The following is a 26,472-nucleotide window of genomic DNA, read 5'->3' on the forward strand; positions in this document are numbered from 1 at the left end:
TGCTATAAGGTACATATTCATGTATTTTTTTTAATATCTTTGTAGAATTTTTTATTGTACTTTTCCATCCAAGCAGTTTCAGATTACAAGGTGAAAAAGAAGTTGTTTTTAGTTAAACAATTGTAACAGCAAATGAAAAGAAGAAGAAAAGACTTTAATTCAAAGCCACCAATTTTAATCTAGGAAGGCCATTTTTTAAAACTCTGGTGCTATGTCTTTCATCTTAGGAAACTGGATTCTTGCTTACTTGGTATGTTCCTTTGTTAATCATTTGAGTATTTTTTAATCTTTCTGAAGAGATCTTAAAATTATTATTATCCCTGTAAAAACGGCCTTTGCCTTTTCAGTATTAAGTACTATTTTCTGAAATGATCATTTCTCTCCTAAAAAATACAAAGGCAGATCTTAAAAGGATACCTTTCTTATTTCTCTTAAACTATTTTAAATCTAGATTGATTGTGTCTGAATTGTTTTTGCAAGAAGTTTACAATTCATCCTGAAATCCTTTCTCTTCACTGAATGTGTTGAATTAAGGCCTAAGTTCCACTGGTTCTAGCACCCAGTATTGAGTTTCAGATATTTTTCCTCTCTGTTCCTTTCAGCTTTGTGGTTTCTTTCTTAAACTTTTTTTGCCTCCCTTGTTGATTCCAAACCTAGTCTTCATTCACTAACATAGTCTTTTTAAAAAATCTTTTTCTTTGGGCCACGTAGCATCTCTGCTTAAACTCCATAATTAGTCTCAGTCTGTTTCAGTTATCTACTGCATTCCATATATCACAATATCTTCCATATATTACAAGTACCCACAAAACTTTAGTGGCATATAATAATAAGTATTTCATAAGTCTGTAGGTTGACTGGGCTCACTCATGTGTTGGGAGTCAGCTGACTGTCTCTAGTCTAGAATAGCTTCTGGGACTATTTGCATAGTCCCTGCATAGCCACTCACCTTCTTGTTGGCTAGCATGAGTCTTACTCTCATGTAGGGGCAAGGCTGCAGGGGGGATGATGTAGACATATGCGTGTCATTAAATTTGTTATTGTCCCATTTTCCCAAAAGAAGTCATGTGATCAAGTCCACAGTTACTGGGTGATGCGTGGCACTACCCAGGGACATAGATCAGGGAAGTATGAGTAATAACAGCTACAACAATAATAAAGAAATGTAGCTACCTTAGTTCTATTTGCTTAGAGTGAAAACTTCAAATTTCTCGTCATGATTTGGTCCCCATCTACTTTTCTAGCCTCATTTATTTGACTGTGCTAGCCGTACTTTTAGTTGCTAGTAGTCAACATTCTCACCTGTGTTTTTTGGTATGCAATTTGTTCTTTCCCTGTTTGGAATTAACAGAGTCTGGTCCTCCCATGCTCTCAGCTTTTACCTAGTGTATGTCTACTTACCCTTTAAAACACAGTTCACACTTCAGTTCCTCTGTGAAGCCTTTCTTGACTTCCCCAACCAGAATTGGAAGCTTCCTTTGGTATGACAACTTAACCCCTTACATTCCTTTAGCGGGGTACTACAATGACTGGTTTACATTTCTGTTTCCCAGTGGAAACTCTTAATTCCTTAAGGCATGGATGCTTACTCTGTAGTGAGTGAATAGTTCAGATAAGTTAAATAAAAAGTTAATGCTGGAGAAAAGCAAAGAAATGATAAATACAGAATTAGGAGAGTGGCTGCTTTGGCAGGAGAGGGGAATTATAGGGGACCTCAAAAGTAATATTAATGTAATATTCTGAGTAATATTTAGAATGCAATTAATAGTAGATTATTTTGATAAGAACAATTTTCTGTTATTTTCAAGTCAGTAGAGATAAGTTGATTATCCAGTATTGGAATTAAGATTTATTATAGTTTATTATTACTTACTTCATTTAAACACCTAAAAACCTTTGTTTCATCAGTGAAGTGAATGAGGATATATGGCTCTAGCAAAATGCTCATTCCTTCCAAAATTGAAGAGGTTCATATATCTAATTTTGTTTTCTACAAAATTAGTACAGTAAGTACAACTTTTATTATTTAATGATACCTCGGTGCATATTTTTTAAAAGTATAATATACAATTAAAAAGCAGAATTACTGTGTGTAAAATAATTAAGCAACAAGGATATATTGTGCAGCATAGGGAAATACAACCATTAATTTGTAATAACTTTAAATGGAGTAGAAGCTATAAAAATATTGAATCACACACACACACACAAGTAATTTAATTCATTTAGATTAAGTAATGTACCTAATAACACGTAGTAGATTGAAAGATAGTAGAATGGCTCAGCTTTTAGAATAATTATTTTAAATGTTCATGTATATATGCAAATAAGTTTTTATCGGTTCAAAACAAATTATATTTTTAATTTTGCATTTTCATAAATATCTTTAATACCTAGCTTAGTGGAAGGCAGCTAGATTCTCGTATGTTCTTTTGCATGTCATCTTTTACAACATATGGTTTTACGTAAAATATGTGAAGAAAATTGGACCTCGCATTTATATATTCTTGGAAAGAATATTAATATTCTTAGTGGTAGTATTTGAGTAGTATTTTAATTGTAGCCTTTTTATGTACTAGCACATATTCTTTTCTGATCTTCTACCCCAAACTGACAGATTATCGTTTGCTTCTTTTTTTTTTTTTTTAACAACTGATTATCGATTTATTAAAAAGATTGATTTAGGCATCGGCAATGGTGACTTCCACCTCGACTCCTGGCTCAATACTGATGGAAGTGATCTGCTTGACAATTTCAGAAGGGCTGTGCAGGTCAATGAGTCGCTTGTGGATCCTCATTTGGAATCGATCCCAAGTCTTAGAACCTTCACCACAAGGAGTTTTCCTTGTAGTTATTCTCAGAGTCTTGGTAGGCATCCGAACTGGTCCTTTCACTTTGAGATTCTTTTCCTTCGCGCCTCTGATCAAGTCAGCACACACCTTCTCCAGAGACTTCATGTTGCGTCTGGTGAGGGTGATCCTAATCCGGTGAAAGGCCACCTCTGGCTCCACGGGAGTCTTGCCGGTGTCTTTAAAGGCCATGGCTGCGGCGTGGCCTCCTGACCGACTTGTTCCTCGACGAGAGCGAACAGCGGTGAGTCAGGAACAAGAGCAGCCGGCTACTCAGCTCCGCTGCAGCGGCGACCGCGTCTTCCTCAAAGAGCTGTCGTTTGCTTCTTAAAGGTGATCGCACTCTTGACTGTGAGACCCCGTCAGCTAGTGTTTTGCGTTCTGTTCAGTAAGAGCCACTGGTCTGCATTGCTCTTTGAATATGTCTTTTTCCTGTGCTTGTTTTCTTACTTGTGTGATGGTCACTTGAAAAATACTGGTTCTGTGAGTTAGTCAGGTCTTCAGATGTTGACATGTTTTATTATACCAAACCACATTTGTTAATATCACTATCAGTCTCATTAGGAAAGTCTTTTATGTGTTGGGAAGGTATCACAATCACAGTGGCAGGTAGAAGTTTTCTAAAATTCTAAATTTGCTTTAAAACGTACATTTTATTATTGGCAACAGATTTTATCAGTTGTTCTCCTTCAAAGTAAAATACTTCATTTATTTTTCAGAAAATGTCTGAATAACTGTACCTGGATTGTTAGTTTTCTTTTGAGTAAATACATGTTTTGTGGAAAAAGCAGCTAGATCACCATGCAACTAAAACAACTGCATAGATGCTTTTCCTTAAGACAGGCATCATATGTCAAGTAGCACTGTTTTATAGTTTTCTAAGTCTCTTTAATTGTGGCTGCATAGAATGCAGCTGGAATAGAAGGGCCGGAAGAAGCACAAGCTGGAATCAAGACTGCCGGGAGAAATAGCAATAACCTCAGATATGCAGATGACACCACCCTTATGGCAGAAAGTGAAGAGGAACTAAAAGCCTCTTGATGAAAGTAAAAGAGGAGAGTGAAAAAGTTGGCTTAAAGCCCAACATTCAGAAAACTAAGATCATGGCATCTGGTCCCATCACTTCATGGGAAATAGATGGGGAGACAGTGGAAACAGTGTCAGACTTTATTTTTGGGGGGCTCCAAAATCACTGCAGATGGTGATTGCAGCCGTGAAATTAAAAGACGCTTGCTCCTTGGAAGGAAAGTTATGACCAACCTAGATAGCATATTAAAAAGCAGAGACATTACTTTGCCAACAGCGGTCCGTCTAGTCAAGGCTATGGTTTTTCCAGTGGTCATGTATGGATGTGAGAGTTGGACTGTGAAGAAAGCTGAGCGCCAACCAGTCCATCCTAAAGATCAGTCCTGGGTGTTCATTGGAAGGACTGATGCTGAAGCTGAAACTCCAATACTTTGGACCACCTCATGCGAAGAGTTGACTCATTGGAAAAGACCCTGATGCTGGGAGGGATTGGGGGCAGGAGGAGAAGGGGACGACAGAGGATGAGATGGCTGGATGGCATCACCGACTCGATGGACATGAGTTTGAGTAATCTCTGGGAGTTGGTGATGGACAGGGAGGCCTGGCGTGCTGCGATTCTTGGGGTCACAAAGAGTCAGACACGACTGAGCGACTGAACTGAACTGAGAAGGCAGCTAGATTTATATCTGCTTCTAAATTCAGTCTGCTGCTATATCACAAGTCATGTAGCTTCTGGAAGATATCACATACACTTATAAGTGAGTAAGAGTGAAAATAGTATTGTTAGGAACAGTGACAGATTTTATTTTACTGGGCTCCAAAATCATTGTGCATGGTGACTGCAACCACGAAATTAAAAGACACTTGCCCCTTAGAAGAAAAGTTATGACAGACCTAGCCAGTGTATTAAAAAGCAGAGACATCACTTGGCCGATAAACGTCTGTATAGTCAAAGCTATGTTTTTTTCCAGTAGACATGTATGGATGTGAGAGTTGAACCATACAGAAGACGGAGTGCCGAAGAATTGATGCTTTCAAATTGTGTTGCTGGAGAAGACTCTTGAGAGTCCCTTGGACTGCAAGGAGATCAAACCAGTCATTCCTAAAGAAAGTCAACCCTGAATATTCATTGGAAGGTACTGAATGCTGAAGCTGAAGCTCCAGTATTTTGGTCACCTGATATGAAGAGCTGACTCATTGGAAAAGACCCTGATGCCAGGAAAGATTGAGGGCAAGAGGAAAAGGGGGCAACAGAGGATGAGATGGTTAGATAGCATCACTGACTCAATGGACATGAGTTTGAGCAAACTCCAGGAGATAGTGAAGGACAGGGAAGCCTGGCATGTTGCAGTTCGTGGGGTCACAGAGTCAGACATGACTTAGTGACTGAACAACAACAGCAGTTGTTATAAAAATGACTTTGACTTTATAGAGTCCCTGAAGATCCCTGAAGTGCTGTTTTAACCCCCATTCCCTTTTCACATATAGATAGTGATCCCAGTAGTGCCTTAGTTAATGTCCTTTATAGGCTTCCCTGAAAGCTCAGTTGGTAAAGAATCCACCTGCAATGCAGGAGATCCCAATTCAATTCCTGGGATGGGGCCATCCGCTGGAGAAGGGATAGGCTACCCATTCCTGTATTCTTGGGCTTCCCTTGCGGCTCAGCTGGTAAAAAAAATCCACCTGCGATGCAAGAAACCTGGGTTCGATCCCTGGGTTGGGAAGATCCCCTGGAGAAGGGAAAGGCTGCCCACTCCAGTTACTTAATGTCCTTTATAGGTGTCTTACTGTTACCCCAACTCTGTCCCTGACCCAGGACTCAGTTCATGATAATGCAGTGCATGTCAGTGTCATGTTTCTTTAGTATCCTTTAGTTCCTTGACTTGTCTGTCTTTCTTGACCATGGCATTTTTGAAGAATATATGGCAGTTTTGTAGACTGTCCTTCTGTTGGGTCTGTTTAATGTTTCCCTAGGATTGGATATAGGTTAAGCATTTCTAGTTGGGATGCCACGTGGGAACATCAGGTCCTCCTCAATATGTCCTGTCAGGAGACAGTCACCTTACATCAGTTTATCTGAGGTGCTCACCAGATTTCCTACTCCATGATTAAGTAATTTGAGGGGAGACATTTTGAGACTGTGAAAATACTGTGTTACTCATCAAACTTTCCGGAGAAGGAAATGGCATCCCACTCCGGTATTCTTGCCTAGAGAATCCCATGGCCAGAGGAGCCTGCCGGCCTGCTGTCCCATCGGGTTGCACAGAGTCAGACACAACTGAAGCGACTTAGCATGCATGCATGCACTGGAGAAGGAAATGGCAGCTCACTCCTGTATTCTTGCCCGGAGTATCCCAGGGACAGAGGAGCCTGGTGGGCTGCCGTCTATGGGGTTGCACAGAGTCGGGCACAACTGAAGCAACTTAGCAGCAGCAGCAGCACCATCAAACTTTTGCTATTTTAGCATCCGTTGATGGAACTGTTAAAACTTTCCCCAAAGTCGTTGTACTGTTTTACATTCCTTCCAGAAATGTTTGAGAGTTCTGGTCGCTTCCTATCTTCTTTCCCTGTTTGGCATCTTTTTCAAGAATCAATGGAGTATATAAGTATATTTGTCTTTTAGGATATTCTGATCTGCCCCATTATCCTTTAATCTATTTATATTCCAGTGTGACTTTAGATCAAGTAATGTAAGACCTTTTTGTTGTTCTTTTTAAAAATTATTTTGACTCACCTGAGTCCTTTGCATTTTCGCATAGATTTTAGAATCATCGTTGGTTTCTAACACTCTTGAAATTATGATTGGATATGTGTTCAATCTATAAATCAACCTGGAGATAATTGATGTCTTAATGATACTGAGCCTTCTAATCCATGAACAGGGCTAAATTTCCATCTATTTAAGTCTTACTCATTATCCCTCAGCATTTGGAGTTTGCAGATTCGAGGTCTTTTTTACTAAATGGACCCCAGTGTATTTTGCTTTTCCTTGCTGTTGTAAATGAAAGTTAAACATTTTAAAATTTCAGCTTGTTTACTGATAATATACTAAAGTAAATTGATATTTTAATATTTTTGTATCATCACTTTTCTGAATCCACTTAATTATTTGTAATAGTTTGTCTTTTGTTCTATGTTGATTTCTTAGGAAGTTTTAAACAGTCCTGTCATCTGTGGGTAGAGGTGATTTTAACTTCTTTGTTTCCACTCTTAGAATTTTTTTAAATGTCTTACTGCACTGGATGGACATCCTTATTTTGTTTCAGATCTTAGCAGGAAAGCATTCTGTATTTCACCATTAAGTGGAAAATTAGAGTTAGGATGGTCATACCTTGTTTATCAGATGTAGGCAGTTCATTTCTTTTCCTAGTTTGCTGTGAGTTCTTCCTCATGAGTATGTGTTAAATTTATCATGTGCTTGGTTCTATAATATTTATTGCTAAGATTGTATATTTTCTGTCTTTATTCTTTCACTTTTCTTTTTTTCTTGACCTTGCCAGCTAGTGGGATCCTAGTTCCCTGTCCAGGGGTTAAACACGGGCCCTGGCAGTGAAAGCACCAAGTCCTAACCACTGGACCACCAGGGAAATCACCTTTATTCTTGGCAGAGTACCTTGATTGATTTTCAGATGTAAAATTGACTTTGCATCTTTCAGATAAACCCCCTTTAGTTATGAAATATTCTTTTTATATATTGCTGTATTCTATTTAATATTTTGTTAAAGATGTTTTGTGTCTGTGGTCATGAGATGTACTAGCTTCTGTATGTTACTTCTCCTCTTCCTTGTAGTGTAGTTTCAGTGTTATGTCATCCTCATAAAATATGTGTTAGGAGTGAATAGAATACAGGTTTTAAAAATGGAGGTCTTTTTCTTCCTCTGTTTTCTGAAAATGTTTTTGTATAATTGATACTGGTTGTTCCTTAAGTATTTGATAAAATTTACCAGTATAGATAGGTGTGGCTGTATTCTCTGTGTAGAAAGATTTAAAATTATGGATCCAAATTTTCAGGAGATAAAATGACTTCAGATTTTTTCTTTTATCTTGTGTCAGTTTTAATGTTATTTTTTCAAGGAATATGTCCATTTTATCTTCTTAGTCAGATTTTACTGTATTTTTCATGATAGTTCTTCGTTTTTTTTTTTTTTAGTTTCTCGTGAGCCTGTATTGATGGTACTGCTTTCATTTCTGATACTGGCAATTTGTGTTTTCTCTCTCTTTAAAAAAAATTGGCCTTACTGCTGGTTTACAATTCTGTTAATCATTCTGTTATTTTTTGAAAGAAAAAAAAACTTTATTAGTTTTCTCTGTTTTTTCTTCTGTTCCCCAGTTTTTTGTTTTCTATTCTTTATTCCCTTTTTTCTTCTTAGTTAGGAAATAATTTGCTCATCATTTTAATAGCACTTTTGCTAATTAAACCAAAGCAAGAAGTTCTATTATTCTCCTATTAAAACTTCAGATTTTACACTGTAGGAAATATGGCATAGATTCATTATATGTTGCCTCATATGTCTTTTTGAAATTGTTTAATTACAGAGGAAATTGTTTCTTTTTTTTTTTTTTAACCAGGTAAAGAACTTTATTAACTTTCGTTTCAGACTTTATCCCCAGGCTTCTTCCGCTTAATAAGCTGCAAAGAATGAATTGTATACAAGCAAAAAATGCGAAGAGCTGCATTGTCTTGGGGCTTGGGATTAAAAATACTAGGTCTAGATTTTATTAGATCCATAAAATTTTAAAGAGCAGTCATAATATAAGATAGCAGCTCCCAATAACTTCTTCAAGATTTATCTTCTTCAGAAGTTGACTCGGCTTACTTTGCTTCATTCTTGGAAGGTTCATCAAAATTCTCCACAACATCTGGAACTTCATCATCATCATCCTCTCCTGTGGCAAGTGGTGCTTTTCCATCCACAGATTGTTCGGGCAGAGCCTCAGCCCGTCTCCTTAAACTGGTCTGACTCTCTGTGCCAAGCAGGTTTAAGATGCTGGATAGCATTTCTGTCAGCTGCTTTGTCTCAGCATGGCCTGTAACAGTGAAAGTCTTTGCTACCAGAGAGGCCTTACCTCTAGGATTGTTCAAGTGAATCACTGTTCCTTGGTTTGTGAACATCTTCACCTCTTCAATACCAGAGATACTGTTTATACCTCCAACTTCTTTAAAGAGAACTGAAATTTCTTTATTGTCTGCTGTGACTGTTCTAAGAACCACCTTCTTTCTGCTAGCAGTTTTTTTCCCACTAATATGCACTTGTGCCTGCCATTTTGCGAGTTTATTCTGATTCACGATAGTTTCTTTCATCTTGCTGGAACGGAAGTGGGCCTTCCCTGGGGGATTAGATTTGGTGCTCAGGGGGTCTCCCGCAGACCAGCTGAAATTAGGGGCACACATGTGGGGGGCACAACATGGCAGCCAGAGCGGAAATTCTTTCTTAAATAAAATTTCTGCCTTTCTGCTGCAGATTTTCCTTGACAAAAATATTTAATAATAATCTTAAAATAGTAATTAACATCAATACTCACACGAATGTCAAACTGTTTTTCCTGTCTGATATTTTTGTTCCTATATCTAATCTAAATAATGCTGAATTACTCATCCTATAATACTGCTTTTTTATGTTGTATCCTTCTCTAGAAATCTGTAATAGTTCTTTAATGCTTGCAAGATTATATTCAGTTCTCTGTCAGTCATTCACAGGCTTTGTATTTCTGCCTTATACTTCAACTCTGCTGTTTCTGTGTCAGGAATTCTTCCATCTCAGTCATAACCACATATACTGTAGTATATTTTTGCTTTTGTTTCTTTTTATCTTCTGGAGAAAAGAGTATGGAAGAGTAGATTCTGGCTTGGTTACCCTGGGTCTTAGATTCTCCATCTTAGACTGTAGACAGACTATTTGGACTCTGTGAAATGGTGATATTATTTCCTTATGGAGTTGTTACAAGGATAAATAAAATATATACATGCATACATACTAATAATATAGGTAGAATTTAGGAGATATTTAACAAATACAAGTTATTTTTCCTTTTCCCTCTTTCAACTAATCCAGTCCTACACAGTTGACGTTACATTTTTTTTTCATGAATTTGTTTTTTAGCCTTATACTACAATTTTTTTTTAACCTTTTGTTTTGTCATGTGATACAAGTGATCTCAACTAATTAATTTCTGTTGATAATATGCTGTTCTTCATTTTGTTCCCTATTTGTTTAATGTAGCTGAATTATTTATCTTGTCAGGAGAGTCAATTTTATATAATATAAAGTGTGGAAGAAGAAGTGAAAGACTTGGATTCTCATTCTGCTTCTGTCACTAGCTTCCTACTTTCCGGAGGATATCTTTCTTCTTTGAGCTTCTGTGTCTTTATTTTTTAAAGGAGAACATCAAACTACAAGTTTTATTAAGGTTCCGAACTACCAGTTATGAAATTCTAAATATTCTTGGAGTATCTGTTTTATGCTAGATTCTGATGAAGTGTACAAAAATATTTTGAAAAACCAAATGTGTCTTTGAGTAGATTGACATGTACAAAAGAATTAAGCCCTGTACACAAATGACTAAAATGTAATGGAATGTACATTAGAAGCCATGTAAGTGTTATAAACAGAGTGCCATAGAATAGAAAATAGTTGCTCTCATCTTTCCTGATAGTTTAAACATTTCTAAGCTAAGATTTGTGTCTCCTATTGCTTCTTTTATTTTTCTATAGAGACTTAAGTCTAATATTGGACATATATTAGTTGGACTTGATCAAGTTTCTGAGCAAACTTGTTCATGAAAGTCAGCAAAAAGAGGCATTTAATTTTGTTTTCTGTTATTTATTCTTTGAATTTTTTTTCTTTCTTTTTTTTTTGTTTTTGTTTTTGTTTGCTCTCCACAGAATGGTCCTAGTGCTAGATCATGTCATAAAATGTGCATTGACATTCAACGAAGGCAAATCTACACTTTGGGGCGTTATTTGGATTCCTCTGTGAGGAACAGCAAATCTCTGAAAAGTGATTTCTATCGTTACGACATTGACACAAACACATGGATGTTACTCAGTGAGGATACTGCTGCTGATGGAGGACCGAAACTAGTGTTTGATCATCAGGTTTGGTGCATAGATAACTATATGGTGGAATTAATTAGTGCTTAGCTCTCTTACTCTTTGAGTTTCAGATGTTATGCTGAGTTTTCTGTTAGTGATTTCTACCACAAATACCTATGACAGATAATAAAAGATACTATTGTTTCAGTAGTTTAAAGTTATTCCTTAAATTTTTTTTCCTCTTATTTGGTACAAAATAAAGTAATAAGATCTCAGAACACAGTTGTTAATCTTTGCAAACTTTATAGAGAGTACATGGAGCAATACATGTGAAGAAAAGCAAATTTAGTTCTATGGTATTCATAAATCATAACAATAAATTTAAAATTTTTTATTCTACATTCCTGAAAAATTTTAAATTACTTTATAATGAGTTCAAGGATTTGAAATATAGAGTGTTTCTTCCAATGTGAGTACAATATATTTACTTTTGTGTATAATCACAAACTCAGTATAAGATAGATAAGAATTTGGCATGTACTAGATGAAGTTTAAATTCAGGACCAGTAGAAGTCATATAATGATGTTGTAAACAAGAAGACTACATATAGCAGTCTCATAAACCATTTAGATATCAGTATGTGTATAGCTCTCATCATCCCTGTTATCACTGTCTTTGAATTCTTTCTTTTATTTTAAATTCTTATTTCGTATCAGTTCAGTTTAGGTCAGTACTACTTCAGACTAAATAGTAACCACTTTGAATTCAGTAGGCAGTTTTGCTTGGCTCAGCCCATGTCCAAAGTTTTTAGAGTATGGGGAAGAAAAATATTTTTTAAAAAATCTATAATACTATTAATGAACAAAGCATTATATCAGTACTTGAGAAATTGGAGGGTGGTACTAGAATTTATGACATAATCTATGTCTAATATCTAGACATTAAAACCAAAGTCTTTATCTACTGCTTCTTTACCAATTTTTGTTAATTCTTTAAAACTTTCCTCCTGCCATATTTATATTAACAAGTAGATTTTATAGGAGAACGGTGAGGGGAGTGGCTTATATGCCTACCGAGTATGTGGTGGGTGGAAAATAAAAAACATTAGTCTTGAGAGTGCTCCCCAGATTGAATTTGTAACTTGAGCTGGCTATACATAACCCATCTCTGTGAAACTTTGCACTTTCTTGCTGACATACTCAGTGTTGTTCATGTAGAAAATAAGAGCTCCAAAAAAGTTAGATTTGCTCTGATCTTTTAAAAATAGAACATCAACAGATAACATTATTAGGGAAACAATTTACTTTCTTCCAACTTGTTCCAAATATATTTTCTAAAAGAGGCTTATGTTTTTACAGGTTGAAAAAAAGAATAACTTAGGGGTAGTCTGAGTATATCGCATATGTTGTGCTCGTGTGGGCCTTTGTTTCTCTTGACTTTGGTAAAATAGAATGTCACCTGAAGCCTAGGTTCTGTTAAATAATGCTTCATTTTTAACTCATTAGATATTATTAACAGGACACTAGGGGTGAAGAGACCAGGATTGCAGTGCTGATTCAGCCAATAGCTACTTCTGTGACCTTGAACAATTAACACAATGTACTGGCATGCATTTTCTGTTCTGTTTCATGCAAATTCAGAGTTATAAGTTGGAACCGACTCCACGAATTACTTGGAGTTGTTTGTAACACTTTAAGATGTGACACTTAACATTCAATTTGAGAGGATCGTGAGAAAGCTGGAGGCCTGAAGATATGTTTAAAAATTACTTTGCCATTTTAAATTTTAACATATTAAAAAAATTAAAATTCAAAGACTTTTAGATTTCCTAAGGACATAGTGGCAGCTTAGTTCTGAAGCTTTCCATATTGTTGCTTTGTGTGATTCTTCAGGAACAATGAGAACCAAACAGAAAGATTTTTTAAAAAGCAAGAAAACAAAACAAGTCACATATTCAGCAAAACCAGAAGCCAAAGAAAACCCACAACTCCCAATTCCTTGTAAATTTAGCCAGAAACAACTGGAATACCCAGAAGCTGTATTGAAGCTCACAACTATTTAATGGGGAGAACTGGGGATGCAGAGGAAGCCTAGCAGAGGTACATCTTAGTGGAAGTGTCATGAGCAGAGCAGAAATTGAACCCATTGCAGCTACTGGGGAAATCAGTTAAGTAACATGGGGGCTTCCCTGATATCTCAGTTTGGAAAGAATCCATCTGCAATGCAGGAGACCCTGGTTCAATTCCTGGGTCAGGAAGATCTGGAGAAGGGACAGGCCACCCACTCCAGTATTGTTGGGCTTCCCTTGTGGCTCAGCTGGTAAAGAACCTGCCTGCAATGTCAGAGACCTGGGTTCAACCCCTGGGTTGGGTAGATCCCCTGGAAAAGGGAAAGGCTACCCACTCCAGTATTCTGGCCTGGAGAGTGCTATACACTCTCCATGGACTATACAGTCCATGGGGTCACAAAGAGTCAGACACGACTGAGCGACTTTCACTTTGACTTTTCACCATGTGGAAAATGCCCAGCAAGGCCCATAAGTGGTATGGAAACACCGTGACAAGTAGGGACAGTGACTTGTTCTGCATGTCCGTTGAAGGAACTGGGGGAGCTCAAGGCTCAAGATAGAGCTCCCTAAGCCAGATGAGGTTCAGTTAGAGAAGACATGGCTTCACAGAAGCTCCATATTTTGAAGAAGCCATGCAATTCATTAGAAATAGAGGAGGAAGTCCTTGAGAAAGAATATCATACCTCCATAGGAATCTTGTATTATCTGGTGCAGGGAAATTCAGCTCAGTTAAATATGGGAAATCATATTGAAATGTTATTTAAATATGAAAAACTAGTAAGTAGTAAACAGTGTAATCAGTAGTAAACAGATCTTTAGTGAAGTACTCTAAAGGAAAACAGTGAAAGTAAAACAGTAGCAAAAGCTTTCTTTCATGCTAACAGCAGATGAAAATTATATTCCAATATTCTGACATAAATTAAATGACTTAATGAAACTTGAAATTCTGAAGAAAACTACAAGGTGTACATTCAAGAATGTGGATGAGATGGCCAAATAATTGGAGCAGGTGAAACTGGGCCTGGTAAATCTCAGGGAAGAAATTGAAGAAAAATATAGTAAACTTCACTAGTTTACAAGGAGCATAAAGAAGACTGGGTGAGGGTCATAAGAAATACAAAAAGCAGATAAAGAAAGCAAGTACGAATATAACAGCTAGCTAGGAAAGTACAGACGGAAAAGACATGCAAAAGAGAGCCAACATATACATTATTGGACACATTAAAGAAGAAAACCAAAATAATGGAACAGAAAAAATATTTATACATAAAATTCAAGAAGAATTTCCTCAAGAAGGAAGCCTGTTCCACATAGTGTGAAAGGATGTGTTATAGTCAGAAAATTGCCCTAGGCATTCAACTCTAAAAAATGCAACTGTGATAATGTATTAGTGACATTGAATTTCAAAGATAAAGAAGCCATTTGGGGGCAACTAGACAAAATGATCCAGAGGTAAAACAAAACTGGTAGCAGATTTCTCTGTAGTTACATTCAGTGCTAAGAGACAGTATCTAGAAGGTTTTCAAAGAAAAGATAGTATGAGCCAAGGGCTTGATATAAAGTACTGGAAAATGTAAAATGAGCTAATCAAGAAATGACAGGAGGAACTTCAGTCACAAGATTGGAGATCTCAGCCTACTGACATTCTCCCTGGATCAGTGTGGATCATTGAACACTTTTACCGTCCTCCTGCCCAGCATCCTGTGAAATGACAAGAGAATACATTAGTAATCGTGTAGAAAAACAAGAAAGATTGCCCTTAGGGAAGTTAAAATATTTGAGGGAATTCCTGTGAGTTAAAAGGCAGGTAGGATTAGATCCCACCAAAATAAACCACAACCTATAAGATAACAGCAACTTGAGTCTCAAAATGTATTTTGGGGCAAACAGTACATGATCAATTGGGGATGAAGCAGCTGGGCAGTTTGCAGTCTGAGTAGCACTGGACTGTGATCATTATTAGCAGGTCAAGTGTTCAATGTGAACACTGGAGCTGGCCAGATAAAGCACTGGAGAGCTGCTGCAGCGCCCTTCACAGCATTATGTCTCATCTTGCCCTGCCCAGTCCCTTGAGGTAGACTGTATATGCAACAGGCAGATGAATAAGGGTTCTCAGATGCGAAGAAGACTAAAACAGTAATGCCCAAATCCAAATATTTGAAGATAATTTAATACTGTGAGACATGAGATACTGAACTCAACAAATTAAGACTTAAAAACAGCTTGTAGTGTGAACTGAAGACATCTTTAAGATTAAGTGATTAGAGCAATTCAGGAGGCTATTGCATCCATGAAAAGGAAATGTATAGAAAAATTATAAATTAGAGATTTGATAGTGAAATTTTAAAAATCTCAGTAAATAGATTAAAAAGCAATGTGGACATCCTCACCTCTAAATGGTTACTAAATTATTAAGTTTCTCTGTGAAATTATGAGAGAAAAATTAAACAAAGGAAAGTACCTGAAGTTTGAATATGCACCTGATAGTTCTAGAAAGAGAATGGAAGCCAAAAATAAACAAACAAAAAACCCACTCAAGGTAAAAATAAAGAAAATTATCAGAACTGAAGAGAGATACTTTTCAGAATGAAAGAAACTCCTACTACAGCTCAGGGATAAATGAAAAAAAGAATATCCCTGCCTCAATACTTCCTTAATGATATTTCAGAATCAAGAAAGAAAATCCTGTAAGTTACAGAGAGAAAACTGGTCACCTTCGACGGTAAGCAAGGATCAGACTCCCAGGTGGCACTACTGATAAAGAAGCTGCCCGCCCATTCAGGAGACACAAGAGACGTGGGTTTGTTCCCTTGGTCAGGAAGACCCACTGAAGGACCAAGTGGCAATGCGCTCCAGTATTCTTGCCTGGAAAATTCCATGGACAGAGGAAAGTGGCGGGCTATAGTCCATGGGTCACAAAGAGTCAGACATGACTGAGCACAAATGCACAACATACACAAGAATCAGTTTAACATGAGGATTTTTGGATGTTGCTGGGAGGTAGGGTAATGGGTTGGACAACACTACTTAGAAAGCTTTATAATAATGTCTTCAGCTTTTGTGAGGAGGAGATTAATTTTGAACCCACCCTAACCCTAACCAACCTTGTGTTCATTTGATGAAGTAAAATAAGATACTTCCAAATTAAGAAATAATTGGGGATAGGTGTGAGGAATAAGTGGCTATCCATTATTTATTTGATTTTAAAATTTAAATACCTATCCTGACAGAGTAGACTCAAGATTTCTTGAGGGAAGAGATACTGTGGATTATATATAATAAGCCATTGGAGTTTCAAAACATTTTACAGAGATAAAAAATTAAAAGGGAACCATAAACTGATGAACAGCAAAGTTTCCTGGAGTGATTAAAACTTGTTATCTGATGATCGACCCTCATTGAAACTAGGTATCTTACAGGGAACAACCAAGCTGAAGGAATAAAATTATTTCTATTTTGTGTCCTGTTTGTTCAAGATATGAGAAAGAATCATCAAGCTACTGCAGTATCTTCCTCTGTCTTTGAGTTTGGCCTGCTGTGCAAGAAAGAGCTACCAAATAAAGATGTCTATGCTTCTCTGATAACAGATGAGAATAGCCATATCAAAAAGAAAGTTAAATATCCCCCAAAGGAAAGAGAAATGCCCTTGTAGTCTTATGAGGTAGAACCATAAGGGCTAGATAACAGAGACTGAACAAAATGAGTATGAATCTGTGAACTTAAGAAAATGAAAGTACACTCACATTATGTGTGTCCCTCAGCAATGTATGGATTGCTTTTCATGATATAGTTGGATTGCTTGGATATAATGCTTTTCATGATATAATCATTTAAGATTAAAGCATAGGATCACTTTTCTTCTGAGTGCCAGGGGCATGAAAACTTTGACACCGTAGTTTTTGAACCGTGCTTCTCAAGATTTCACCCCTGAGAATTACAGATTTTCACCTTAATTTATAGAAGTCTGCCAGAAACCTGGGAAATGGCAAGTGAGTGAATCTTTAGTGGTAGGTAAAGATTTGGAGGTGCTAGACTAGAATTCTTTCTTTTTAAGATGAAATACTAATTTTAAAATAAGCTTTATAATTATTTAGTTTTTTAATTAAACACAATACCAAAAATAGATAAACAGCAGAAGTAGTTTGATAGGAGAGAACTGAACGTATAGTGCCTAGTATTTGTGCTCGAAAGTGAAGTCACTCAGTCATGTCTGACTCTTTGTGACCCCATGGACTGTAGCCTACCAGGCTCCTCTGTCCATGTCCATGGGATTTTCCAAGCAGGAGTACTGGAGTGGGCTCTAGCAACAACAAAAAATAGATGTTTTATGTATACAATTTATTATTTAAGCATAAATGCCACTTGTATTCAGTCTCTGGTTACCAACTTGTACTTATGTATTCTTTGAAATAGAATTTGTTTCTTATTTATTGTCCTGTGACCAATGGCTGTTTTCCCAGAGAGATTTTTGTAAAAACAATCTTGAGTTGAAAGAATGGAAGAGTCAGGGTTGGCTTTTGAAGATGAATTGCTTGATGTACCTCAAAGAAAATTAAATTTACAATATTGTGTTAAAAGGAGGCAAGATTCATCATACCATAGAAGTCAGCCCAAAGATGGATTGCTGCAAATGTCTTTTCATATGTTGTTTTGGTAAAAACATAACTGGGAGAATTTTGTAAAATAAATGCAAAATGATGAATAAGCTACATCATTCTTATTCACATATCTTCTCTTTTATTAAATGGTAGCAAAAGGAATAGAATGCTTGCCTAGAATGGACAGGGCTTCTCAGGTGGCACTAGTGGTGAAAAGAAACCCACCCTGCCAATGCAGGAGACATAAGAGATGTGAGTTCAATCCCTGGGTAGGGAAGATCCTCTGGAGGAGGGCATGGCAATCCTATCCAGTATTCTTACCTGGAGAATCCCATGGACAAAGGAGCCTGGCGAGCTACAGTCCATAAGGTCTCAAAGAGTTGGACACAACTGAAGCAACTTAGCATGCATGCACTAGGATGGAAAAAAGAGAGTTTTTATAAGGAGGATATGATCACTGTTTACCCACAGAGTATGTTCAGTATTAAATCAGTAACTAAATTATTATTGGTTGATTTGGTAAAAATTATGGAGCTTGAGAAAGCATAAAACTCCTTAACTCAACATATTTTATTCTCACCGGGGGGAAAAAAAAAGGAAACCTGGAAAGATATTTTGAAATCCATCCAGAATCTCTGCCACGTGATGAGCAGAGCAGGATTTTAATAAATTAATAAGTGCATATAATAATCAGATGGTATTTGGTGTTTTAAGACAATGTTCAGTTTTTTTTAGATTCTAAAACTGCACACATTGGTTTAATTTTAACTCATGACAGGAACAGTCTAAAGCTATTCAACCTGTTGCCTTGTTCTATAGATGTGTATGGACTCGGAAAAACACATGATCTACACCTTTGGTGGTAGAATTTTGACATGTAATGGCAGTGTAGATGACAGCAGAGCCAGTGAACCACAATTCAGTGGATTGTTTGCTTTCAACTGTCAATGTCAAACCTGGAAACTTCTTCGAGAGGACTCCTGTAATGCTGGTCCTGAGGACATCCAGTCTCGGATAGGACACTGCATGCTATTCCACTCAGTAAGAATATTCTGTACATTGTCTTATGTTATTTTGTCATGTATCTCTCAATAGGAAAAGAAGTGGTGCGATCTAATTCTTCAGTAAGAGAGCAAAACTTTTCATTAGAAATAAATAAGTGTTGACAATGATAAGGAAAAACAAAACTACCTTTATCAGTGAACTGTTGGCTAATTATATTTCCTATCAGCCTAATAATTCCTAAGTAGTTATCTCAGCACTTTTATGACTGACTTCACTGCTTATATGTTGTAACTATTTCTCTTTCTTACATACCTTTCAACTTACTGTTTTCTTTTAGCATCTAGAAGGGTGATTTTATTATCTGTTCTTATTTTCCCCTCTGCTACTCTCCATTAAGTGCAAAGAATTAAGAATTGACTTTATAGAATTGGAATTAAAGTTTATCAGCAAAAACCATCATACAGACATTTAATTTTTTCAAGTGTTAAAATGAAAACATGGGCTCCTGCTATGAACAAAACTTTAAAAGTGTACTATGAAAGATTTTTAACATACCAAAGTGGACAGAACAGTGTAATAAATTCCTCGTACTTATTTACCAGTTTCAGCAATTACTTGTCTGTTCTTAAATTTCATTGTGTTGGGTATCTTAAAGCAAATTCCAGACAGTATATCATTACAACTATAAATACCATAGTGTGTCACTAACAGATGAAGACTTTTTAAAAACATAATTGTAGTATGGTTATGAAACCCAACCTAAGTAAAAACAATATCTTTATATCGTGTAGTACTACACTCATTTTTCCCCTGCCATGCTGAAAAATACTTTTCATAGTTGGTTTATCTAGGTCAGGATCCAGAAAAGGTCTGTGTATTGCATTTGGTTGTTAATAACTCTGAAATTTCTTTTAATCTCCATGAGAATACTCCCCCTTCCTTTTTTTTCCCCCTCTGTATACTGCTTATTTGTGTAAGTAAGTCTCATGTGTGCTTTGGAATTTCCCATGTTCTCAGTTTGACTGATTTTTATCATAGTGTCATTTAACATGATCCTCTGGTTTCCATATTTCCTGTGAGCTGGTATTTAGATCTGGAGGCTTAATTTTAGATTCCTCTCCTTTTTTGAATGGGCCAAAAAGGGAGTTGGAAGTATACTTCACAGTTGGTCCGATTATAAAATATAAAGGGCATTTAATGTGTAGTTGTCACAACTTTGGTGATGTTAAAATTGTTCGGGTGGGTTTAGGTGTTATCAACCTGATTGATCAGTTACTAAGTTTCCTGTCAACTTTTTATCTAGTGGCTTTAGCAGTCACTATGGTCTATAGTCATAGACTAGATTTTAATAGAATTTGATAAGTGGTCATTTTTCTAATTACCTTTTTCTTTATTTATTAACTGATTCTGCTATAAAAACTTATCCTCATTAACTAATTGACTAATATGTAAACCACACAGGATAGGTAATATAAACATTTTGATTGTTTTCCTCTATTGTCTTATCATTTTAATGAGCTGAGGCTCCAAAATTTACCAATGAGTTTTTCATAGGTATTATTATAAACTCATGGATTTTTATGTGTTTGATGTTTTTAACTTCCTATCATTATTCTTTTTGATTCCCAAATTTTTCTCCCATCTTTGACCAGTGGGAGTACCCATCTCCCAGTATACCTTTGCATATATACACACACATATATACATATGTCTTTTTTAGTAAGAGAAAAAAAAAATCATGAGTTCATATTGATATGTCCAAGTTAAACTTAAGATTATAGAATTTAAAATTTTGTATCTTTGTTTTTGTGAAGCTTTATGGTTAAAATCCTACTTCCTGATGATGATATGTTACTTGCTCTTTCTATAATAGTTTAATGAATAGCAAAACTAATAGAATCACTGAATGCTGTTTAAGACTGCTTTCTGATTATTTTTCTGTTTAGAACATAGCCCACTAGGGATGGGTAGTCAAAAAACGAGAATTAAAAATTACTAGAAATACTACGACTTGTCTGCATGATCATGTGTCTCTGTCTTATTGTATCTTTGTATATAGGCTTACTTGTTTCTTTTTTTTTTTTTCAAATTTCAGACATTATTTTTTCTTTTACTTTGATTTTCTAATTAAGTAAAAACATTTACATAGTTCTTAAGGCAAAACTGTTAGTATGCTGTTGGAGAGATATGGTTATTTTCCCTGTCTTTCTGTTCTGTTCCTTTCCCTGTAGCTAATTACGTATTACTAGTTTCCTTTGTTTCTTTCTTTCTTTCTTTCTTTCTTTATTTTATTAGTTGGAGGCTAATTACTTCACAACATTTCAGTGGGTTTTGTCATACATTGATATGAATCAGCCATAGAGTTACACGTATTCCCCATCCCGATCCCCCCTCCCACCTCCCTCTCCACCCGATTCCTCTGGGTCTTCCCAGTGCACCAGGCCCGAGCACTTGTCTCATGCATCCCACCTGGGCTGGTGATCTGTTTCACCATAGATAATACTTTGAAGAAAGAAACAAACACAACACACATTCCTTTTTCTCCTTTTATACACAGAGGTAGCACCCTATATGCATTACTCTGCACCTTGTTTGTTTTTTTTTTTACTTCAATAGGATATCCTAGCGATTATCCCTTAGCAGTATATGCAGAGCTTCCTTTTCCACTTTATACTAGTACAGTAAGTACTTCATTGCATGGAATCTCATAAATTACTCCTCTAGAGGTTTAAATTTTAAAAGAATTATTCTGAATTCTTTGTGAAAATGACTTTTTTTTCTTCTTTCCCATTTTTTATTTTACAGAAAAATCGTTGCTTATATGTATTTGGTGGCCAGCGATCGAAGACCTATTTGAATGATTTCTTCAGTTATGATGTGGATTCTGATCATGTAGACATAATATCAGATGGTACCAAGAAAGACTCTGGAATGGGTAAAGGCACTTAGTGATTCTTCTCTCATGTCTTAATTACTTCAGGTAGAAGACTATAACCCATAAGCTTTTCTTTCTAACCATTCTTAATGCTTTTCTCATTTGTTTAATCAAAGTAATTCTGACTAAGAGGAAAAAAGTCTCTACCAGCTAAATTATTTAATTCAACCTGTTTAAAAATGCTATATGAATTATTATTATGATGATTCCCTTTAACAGAAAGACAATATGCAAAATTGTAAAGGGATTATTTATATGTGTGCTTGTTAAGGGTGATTATAAGAATTAATAACTTTTAAAAACTATATGATCCTGTGTTTGCTAGTTCTTTCCACCTTCCATTTTCACTAAGGTGACTTATATGTTAGATACATATTGTAGAGTATGTCTTTGTTCTTGAGGGAAGATTTCACATTGTTCATTGGTAATGCCTTGTAACTCTACACTCTCAGCATCCAGAAAGTTATTCTCCTAATGATAAGGTGATTAGTTTGCCTGAGATAATCCCAGTTTATACATAATTATTAATAAGTGCCTAATTAGAGCAATAGGGTAAGAAATTAGATTAGCTTGCTTTTCCTTTTATCTATTTGTTTTTGCTTTTCCTTTTACTATTTATTATATAGATATAATAGTTGCTTATATTTAGGAAGAATTAAAAAAAAAAAAGCTAACACCATAATAAAAAAGTACATGCGAGGCAGTTTGACCCTTAGGATCTTTCTCCCATACTGCCTATTGGGCAGAGGCTAGAATTTCATATCCTGGAGAAATAGAGGCTCTGTGGAGGCAGGGAGAACAGGGTATAAAATAGAATTAAGTCCATGTACTGAATAGTGGAACTTCTAACCCTTTCCCTGCTCTTAGGATGCTAGGCATGTGTCTCCTACAGAAGTTTAGTATCACCTTCTCTAGAGGAAATATGTGGACTCATAGAAAAGATTTCCAGATACTGTTGTTTGGGGATACCTGCCTGCCCCCACTAAAATGTCTGATCTTTCTGGCTAGCCCCCAGTACAGTGGTTACTTTCATGGCCCAGTTCCCCTACAGTGTTCCCCATTGTACACATGCTATTTTCAGTTAAATTGTATTTCTTCACTGTAAATGAACTGTCAGTTAATGATCAAGATCAGTTTTCTTGGAGAAAAGGATATTGCAACCATAAAACAATAATAGGATGCAGTGAAAGGTCAGAGACTAAGAAAGACCTTTTGGAAATAAATTTTGTTAAAAAGTAGAAGAGTTGTAAGACATCTCCTGAGAAATAGACAGGGAGAGACAGAGATGGTGGAAATTGGAGAAAATTAAAGACCTTAGAAAATCAGTATAAGAGATCCAGTGTTGAACTAATAAGTTTCTCTAACTATGGAGAGCAAGGAGAATGTTGGAGACTAGATTATAAAACGAAGGACTAACAGAAAATTTCCCTAAACTGAAAAGTATTGGTCTGCAGATTATAAATGGCCCCTTTTGGATGTCAGTACCTTGAATTAAAAAAAAATAAAAACAAAAACCTTCTCAGTCAGATGACACATCATTGCTCATTGTATAATTTTACATATCAATCATAAAAAGAATATCTAAAAAGCTACCAGTGTAAAATGAGGTCACATTCAAAGAAATAGGTCCTAGAATGCTAGAAATTTTCAGCAACATTGGAACCTATAAGGGGAAACAAGGTCTTAAAAATTATGAGGGAAAATTATCATCAACCTGGAATTCTATTTCTAGCCAAACACCCGGGAAACAAGAGGGAAGAAGTGGTATTTTCAGATATACCAGGTTTATTAGTGGGGTATGTGTGTGTTTGCAGGTAATAGAAAACCAAGAGAATGGCTTAAACAAATTGGGAATCTTTTCTCTCACAGGACGAGAAATCCAGATGTTGATAATCTGGGACTGATGTAGTGATTTAAGAAATGTCATAAATGCTCTCAGGTTATCTGTTTTTCTATTTTTAACTGATGGTAACCTCATGATGGCAAGTTGACTGACACATCTCTAACATCATGCCTTCCTTCCAGATAGGAAAAAAGGAAGCAGAGCAAAATGTGCCCAGAAAGCTCCCTATTGACATTTCATTGACTAGAACTGTGAAACCTGACTTCAGGAGAGTCTGGGAAAGCAAGCATTTAGCTTTTCCTGCCTTTGTATAGTATAGAGTAAGGGATTTGGAAATGGCTATTGGATCATGCAATTAATAGTGTCTGCCGCACAAGATTTAAAAAATGGTAGATATTTTATGCACTCTTTTTCAGAAGTTAGTACGTCATATATACTAACAAAAAGGAGTAAAAGTAGTTAAAAAGAAAACATTCTGAGAACTGAGGGAAAGAGAATCTATCACAGGAAAGCAGGGAAGGGCCATCCCAACGTGATACCTGCACAGCAAATGTATAAGTACCCAGTTCATACTGGAGCAGGAGGACATAGGAAAATGGACCTCTCCTCCTCACCAAAAAGTGGCGTTGACTAAAAGTAGATAAAAGTAGACTAAATAGATGTTTGAGCAATTGGAATAAAAAAAGGTATTAATCGGTAAATAATATCTGAGGTAAGAGGATAGGAACACAGTAGGAAAAGAAAATATTTTTAAAAGCAGACATCATCATAGTACAGTTTTTGGCTCTACAATGAGCAGTATTCCCCTCTTCATAATAATGCAAAAACTAAAATCAATTTAACCAAAAATTGGGATAAAATTTAGTGGGAAGATAGCATCAGTGTAGTAAAATTCTTTGCTATAACAAGAAGTCGGTAGGTGCTGATATTATGTAAAACTATGGAAAGAAATGGGCTTCCCTTGTGGCTCAGCTGGTAGAGAATCCACCTGCCGTGTGGGAGACCTGGGTTGGGAAGATGCCCTGGAGAAGGGAACGGCTACCCACTCCAGTATTCTGGCCTGGAGAATTCCATGGACTGAAATTCCATAGAAAGAAATATTCTAAGAAATGACTAATAACATTATTTATCATGTCTAAAATTGTCTATCTTGTTTACTCATTTATTTTCTACTACCATAGGATAATGTGGAGGTATATGATTTAATCTTTGATTTCCTCTCACTTTTAAAACTTAGTCTGATTTTCCATTAAAATTACTAGGAAGATGGAAGTAATAACCCCCTACAATTCTGACACAGCTCTGCCTGAAAAAAAGGTAGTGAAAATAGTAATTGATTCAATAGGTATGTGTTAAAAACTTCTACATGTTGGCTCATGCTAGACTAGGGATACATTGGAACTATATGATCATGGTCTCTCAGAGTGCTTATAATCCATCTAGTAAGTAATGTTCTGGTGGATTATAGTTGTTCAGTTGCTAAGTCATGTCCAACTCATCGTGACACCATGAACTGCAGCTTGCCATCCCTGTCCTTCACTCTCTCTCAGAGTTTGCTGAAACTCATGTCCATTGAGTCGACGATACTATCTAGCCATCTCATTCTCTGTCACCTGCTTCCAGTGCCCTCGATCTTTTGACCATCAGGGTCTTTTCCAATGAGTCGGCTCTTCACATTAGGTGGCTAAGGTACTGGAGCTTCAGCTTTAGCATCAGTCCTTCTGATGAATATTCAGAGTTGATTTCCTAATGGCTATTCTTTATTTAGACCCTAAATGCCAGTTACTAAACATGGAACTTCATAAATAGTTCTAATTGGTAGTATTATTCTCATTTACCAGATGAGAAAAATTGAACTTAGTGAAGTACTATCTCATTAATATACAACTAGATAATGATACAGCCAGGGTTTAGAAGTTGAGGTGCAAAGAAGGTTTTTCGTTTGTTTTTTTTTTGAGGTGCAAAGGTTTTTTGTTTTTTGCTTTCTTGACCATACTAAAGTGCTCCCCAAGATTAAAAGGAAAAAGTGGCGAAGTGATAGTGGTAAAGATTCAGCAAAAAAAATGCACTATGACAATAAATAGGCTTTAATGACTATCATTTGAATATTTTTTAAATGAATTATTATTATTTAGTAATTTGCAGAATTGGTCAGTATATTTCATTCATTGCTATGGCTAGCTTTAGGGCCAGCAATGAATGGCCCCAATTGTTCTTTTTGTTCAATTTTGTTTTGATTATAAGAGTAATAATATGCTCGTTGTATTTGAAAAATACAGAAAGATGTAAAAAAGAAACTATATCAAACCATTCAGACATAATATGTTAACATTTTAATGTATTTCCTTCTAGTCTTTTTAAGCTTATTTATTTTATAAAATTTAGCACAATTTTATATTCTGCTCCTGGAGAAGGGAATGGCAACCCACTCCAGTATTCTTGCCTGGGAAATCCCATAAACAGAGGAGCCTGGTGTGCTATAGTCCATGGGGTTGCAAAGAGTCAGATGTGACTGAGTGACTGACAGTGCTGTTTTTAAACTTACATTAAATTGTGGTATTTTTTTTTTTGTCATTATGGTTTTATTACCAAAAGATAAGTGGATTTATTGCTTAACTACTCTTTAATCAACTTTTATAAAATGAAAATCACCAATATTGGTATGGGTTCTTTAATTTTTTTATTGCTTTGTGGTGAATTATCCCATAATGCAAGCAAGTTTTTTTGTTAATTTAATAGTAATTGTTGATCATCTACTAACATCTAAGTTTGGCCTTCTCCCTTCCTTTCTCCCAAAATATTTCAGTGCCTTATATATGCCAAGTATGTTTAGGTTCATAGCTGTGGACTAGAGGATAAGATCCCTTCTCTCAAAGGACTCATTTTAGTGAAGAGAGACCTACACTTGCTTTCTAAGCACTGTGAAGAAAAAAAATTGAATGCTATAATAGTGAGTAACATGAGAGGATCCAGTCAGATAGAGTAGGTTGGGAAACTGTTTCTGAGGAGGCAGTCTTTAAGATTTCAGTCAAGAAATAGAGAATTAGGAAGAACTGTGTTATGAACTGAGAGAAGTGCATGTACAAAGATTTCAAAGCAGGAAAGAATTTAATG

The 26,472-nt window shown here is 36.1% G+C and overlaps 3 protein-coding genes across 4 annotated transcripts in view; 1 reads left to right on the forward strand and 2 right to left on the reverse strand.

The window, feature by feature from the left end:
* The window catches only part of MKLN1 (muskelin 1), a 121,820-nt gene that overhangs the window by 52,254 nt on the left and 43,094 nt on the right, over positions 1 to 26,472 (forward strand). For both annotated transcript variants that reach the window (XM_043463734.1, XM_043463735.1), the window contains 3 exons: positions 10,759 to 10,971; positions 18,395 to 18,616; positions 21,386 to 21,515. In XM_043463734.1, coding sequence (XP_043319669.1) covers positions 10,759 to 10,971; positions 18,395 to 18,616; positions 21,386 to 21,515 — 565 coding nt within the window. The remainder of the gene's footprint in view (positions 1 to 10,758; positions 10,972 to 18,394; positions 18,617 to 21,385; positions 21,516 to 26,472) is intronic.
* On the reverse strand, positions 2,633 to 3,105 carry LOC122438650 (40S ribosomal protein S20-like). Its single transcript, XM_043463737.1, has one exon. The coding sequence runs from the start codon at positions 3,039 to 3,041 to the stop codon at positions 2,682 to 2,684; it is 360 nt and encodes a 119-aa protein (XP_043319672.1). The 5' UTR covers positions 3,042 to 3,105; the 3' UTR covers positions 2,633 to 2,681.
* Positions 8,689 to 9,177, reverse strand: LOC122438916 (transcription factor BTF3-like). Its single transcript, XM_043464235.1, has one exon. The coding sequence runs from the start codon at positions 9,175 to 9,177 to the stop codon at positions 8,689 to 8,691; it is 489 nt and encodes a 162-aa protein (XP_043320170.1).

Source organism: Cervus canadensis, chromosome 3, assembly GCF_019320065.1.
Source record: "Cervus canadensis isolate Bull #8, Minnesota chromosome 3, ASM1932006v1, whole genome shotgun sequence".
Lineage (NCBI taxonomy): Eukaryota > Metazoa > Chordata > Mammalia > Artiodactyla > Cervidae > Cervus > Cervus canadensis.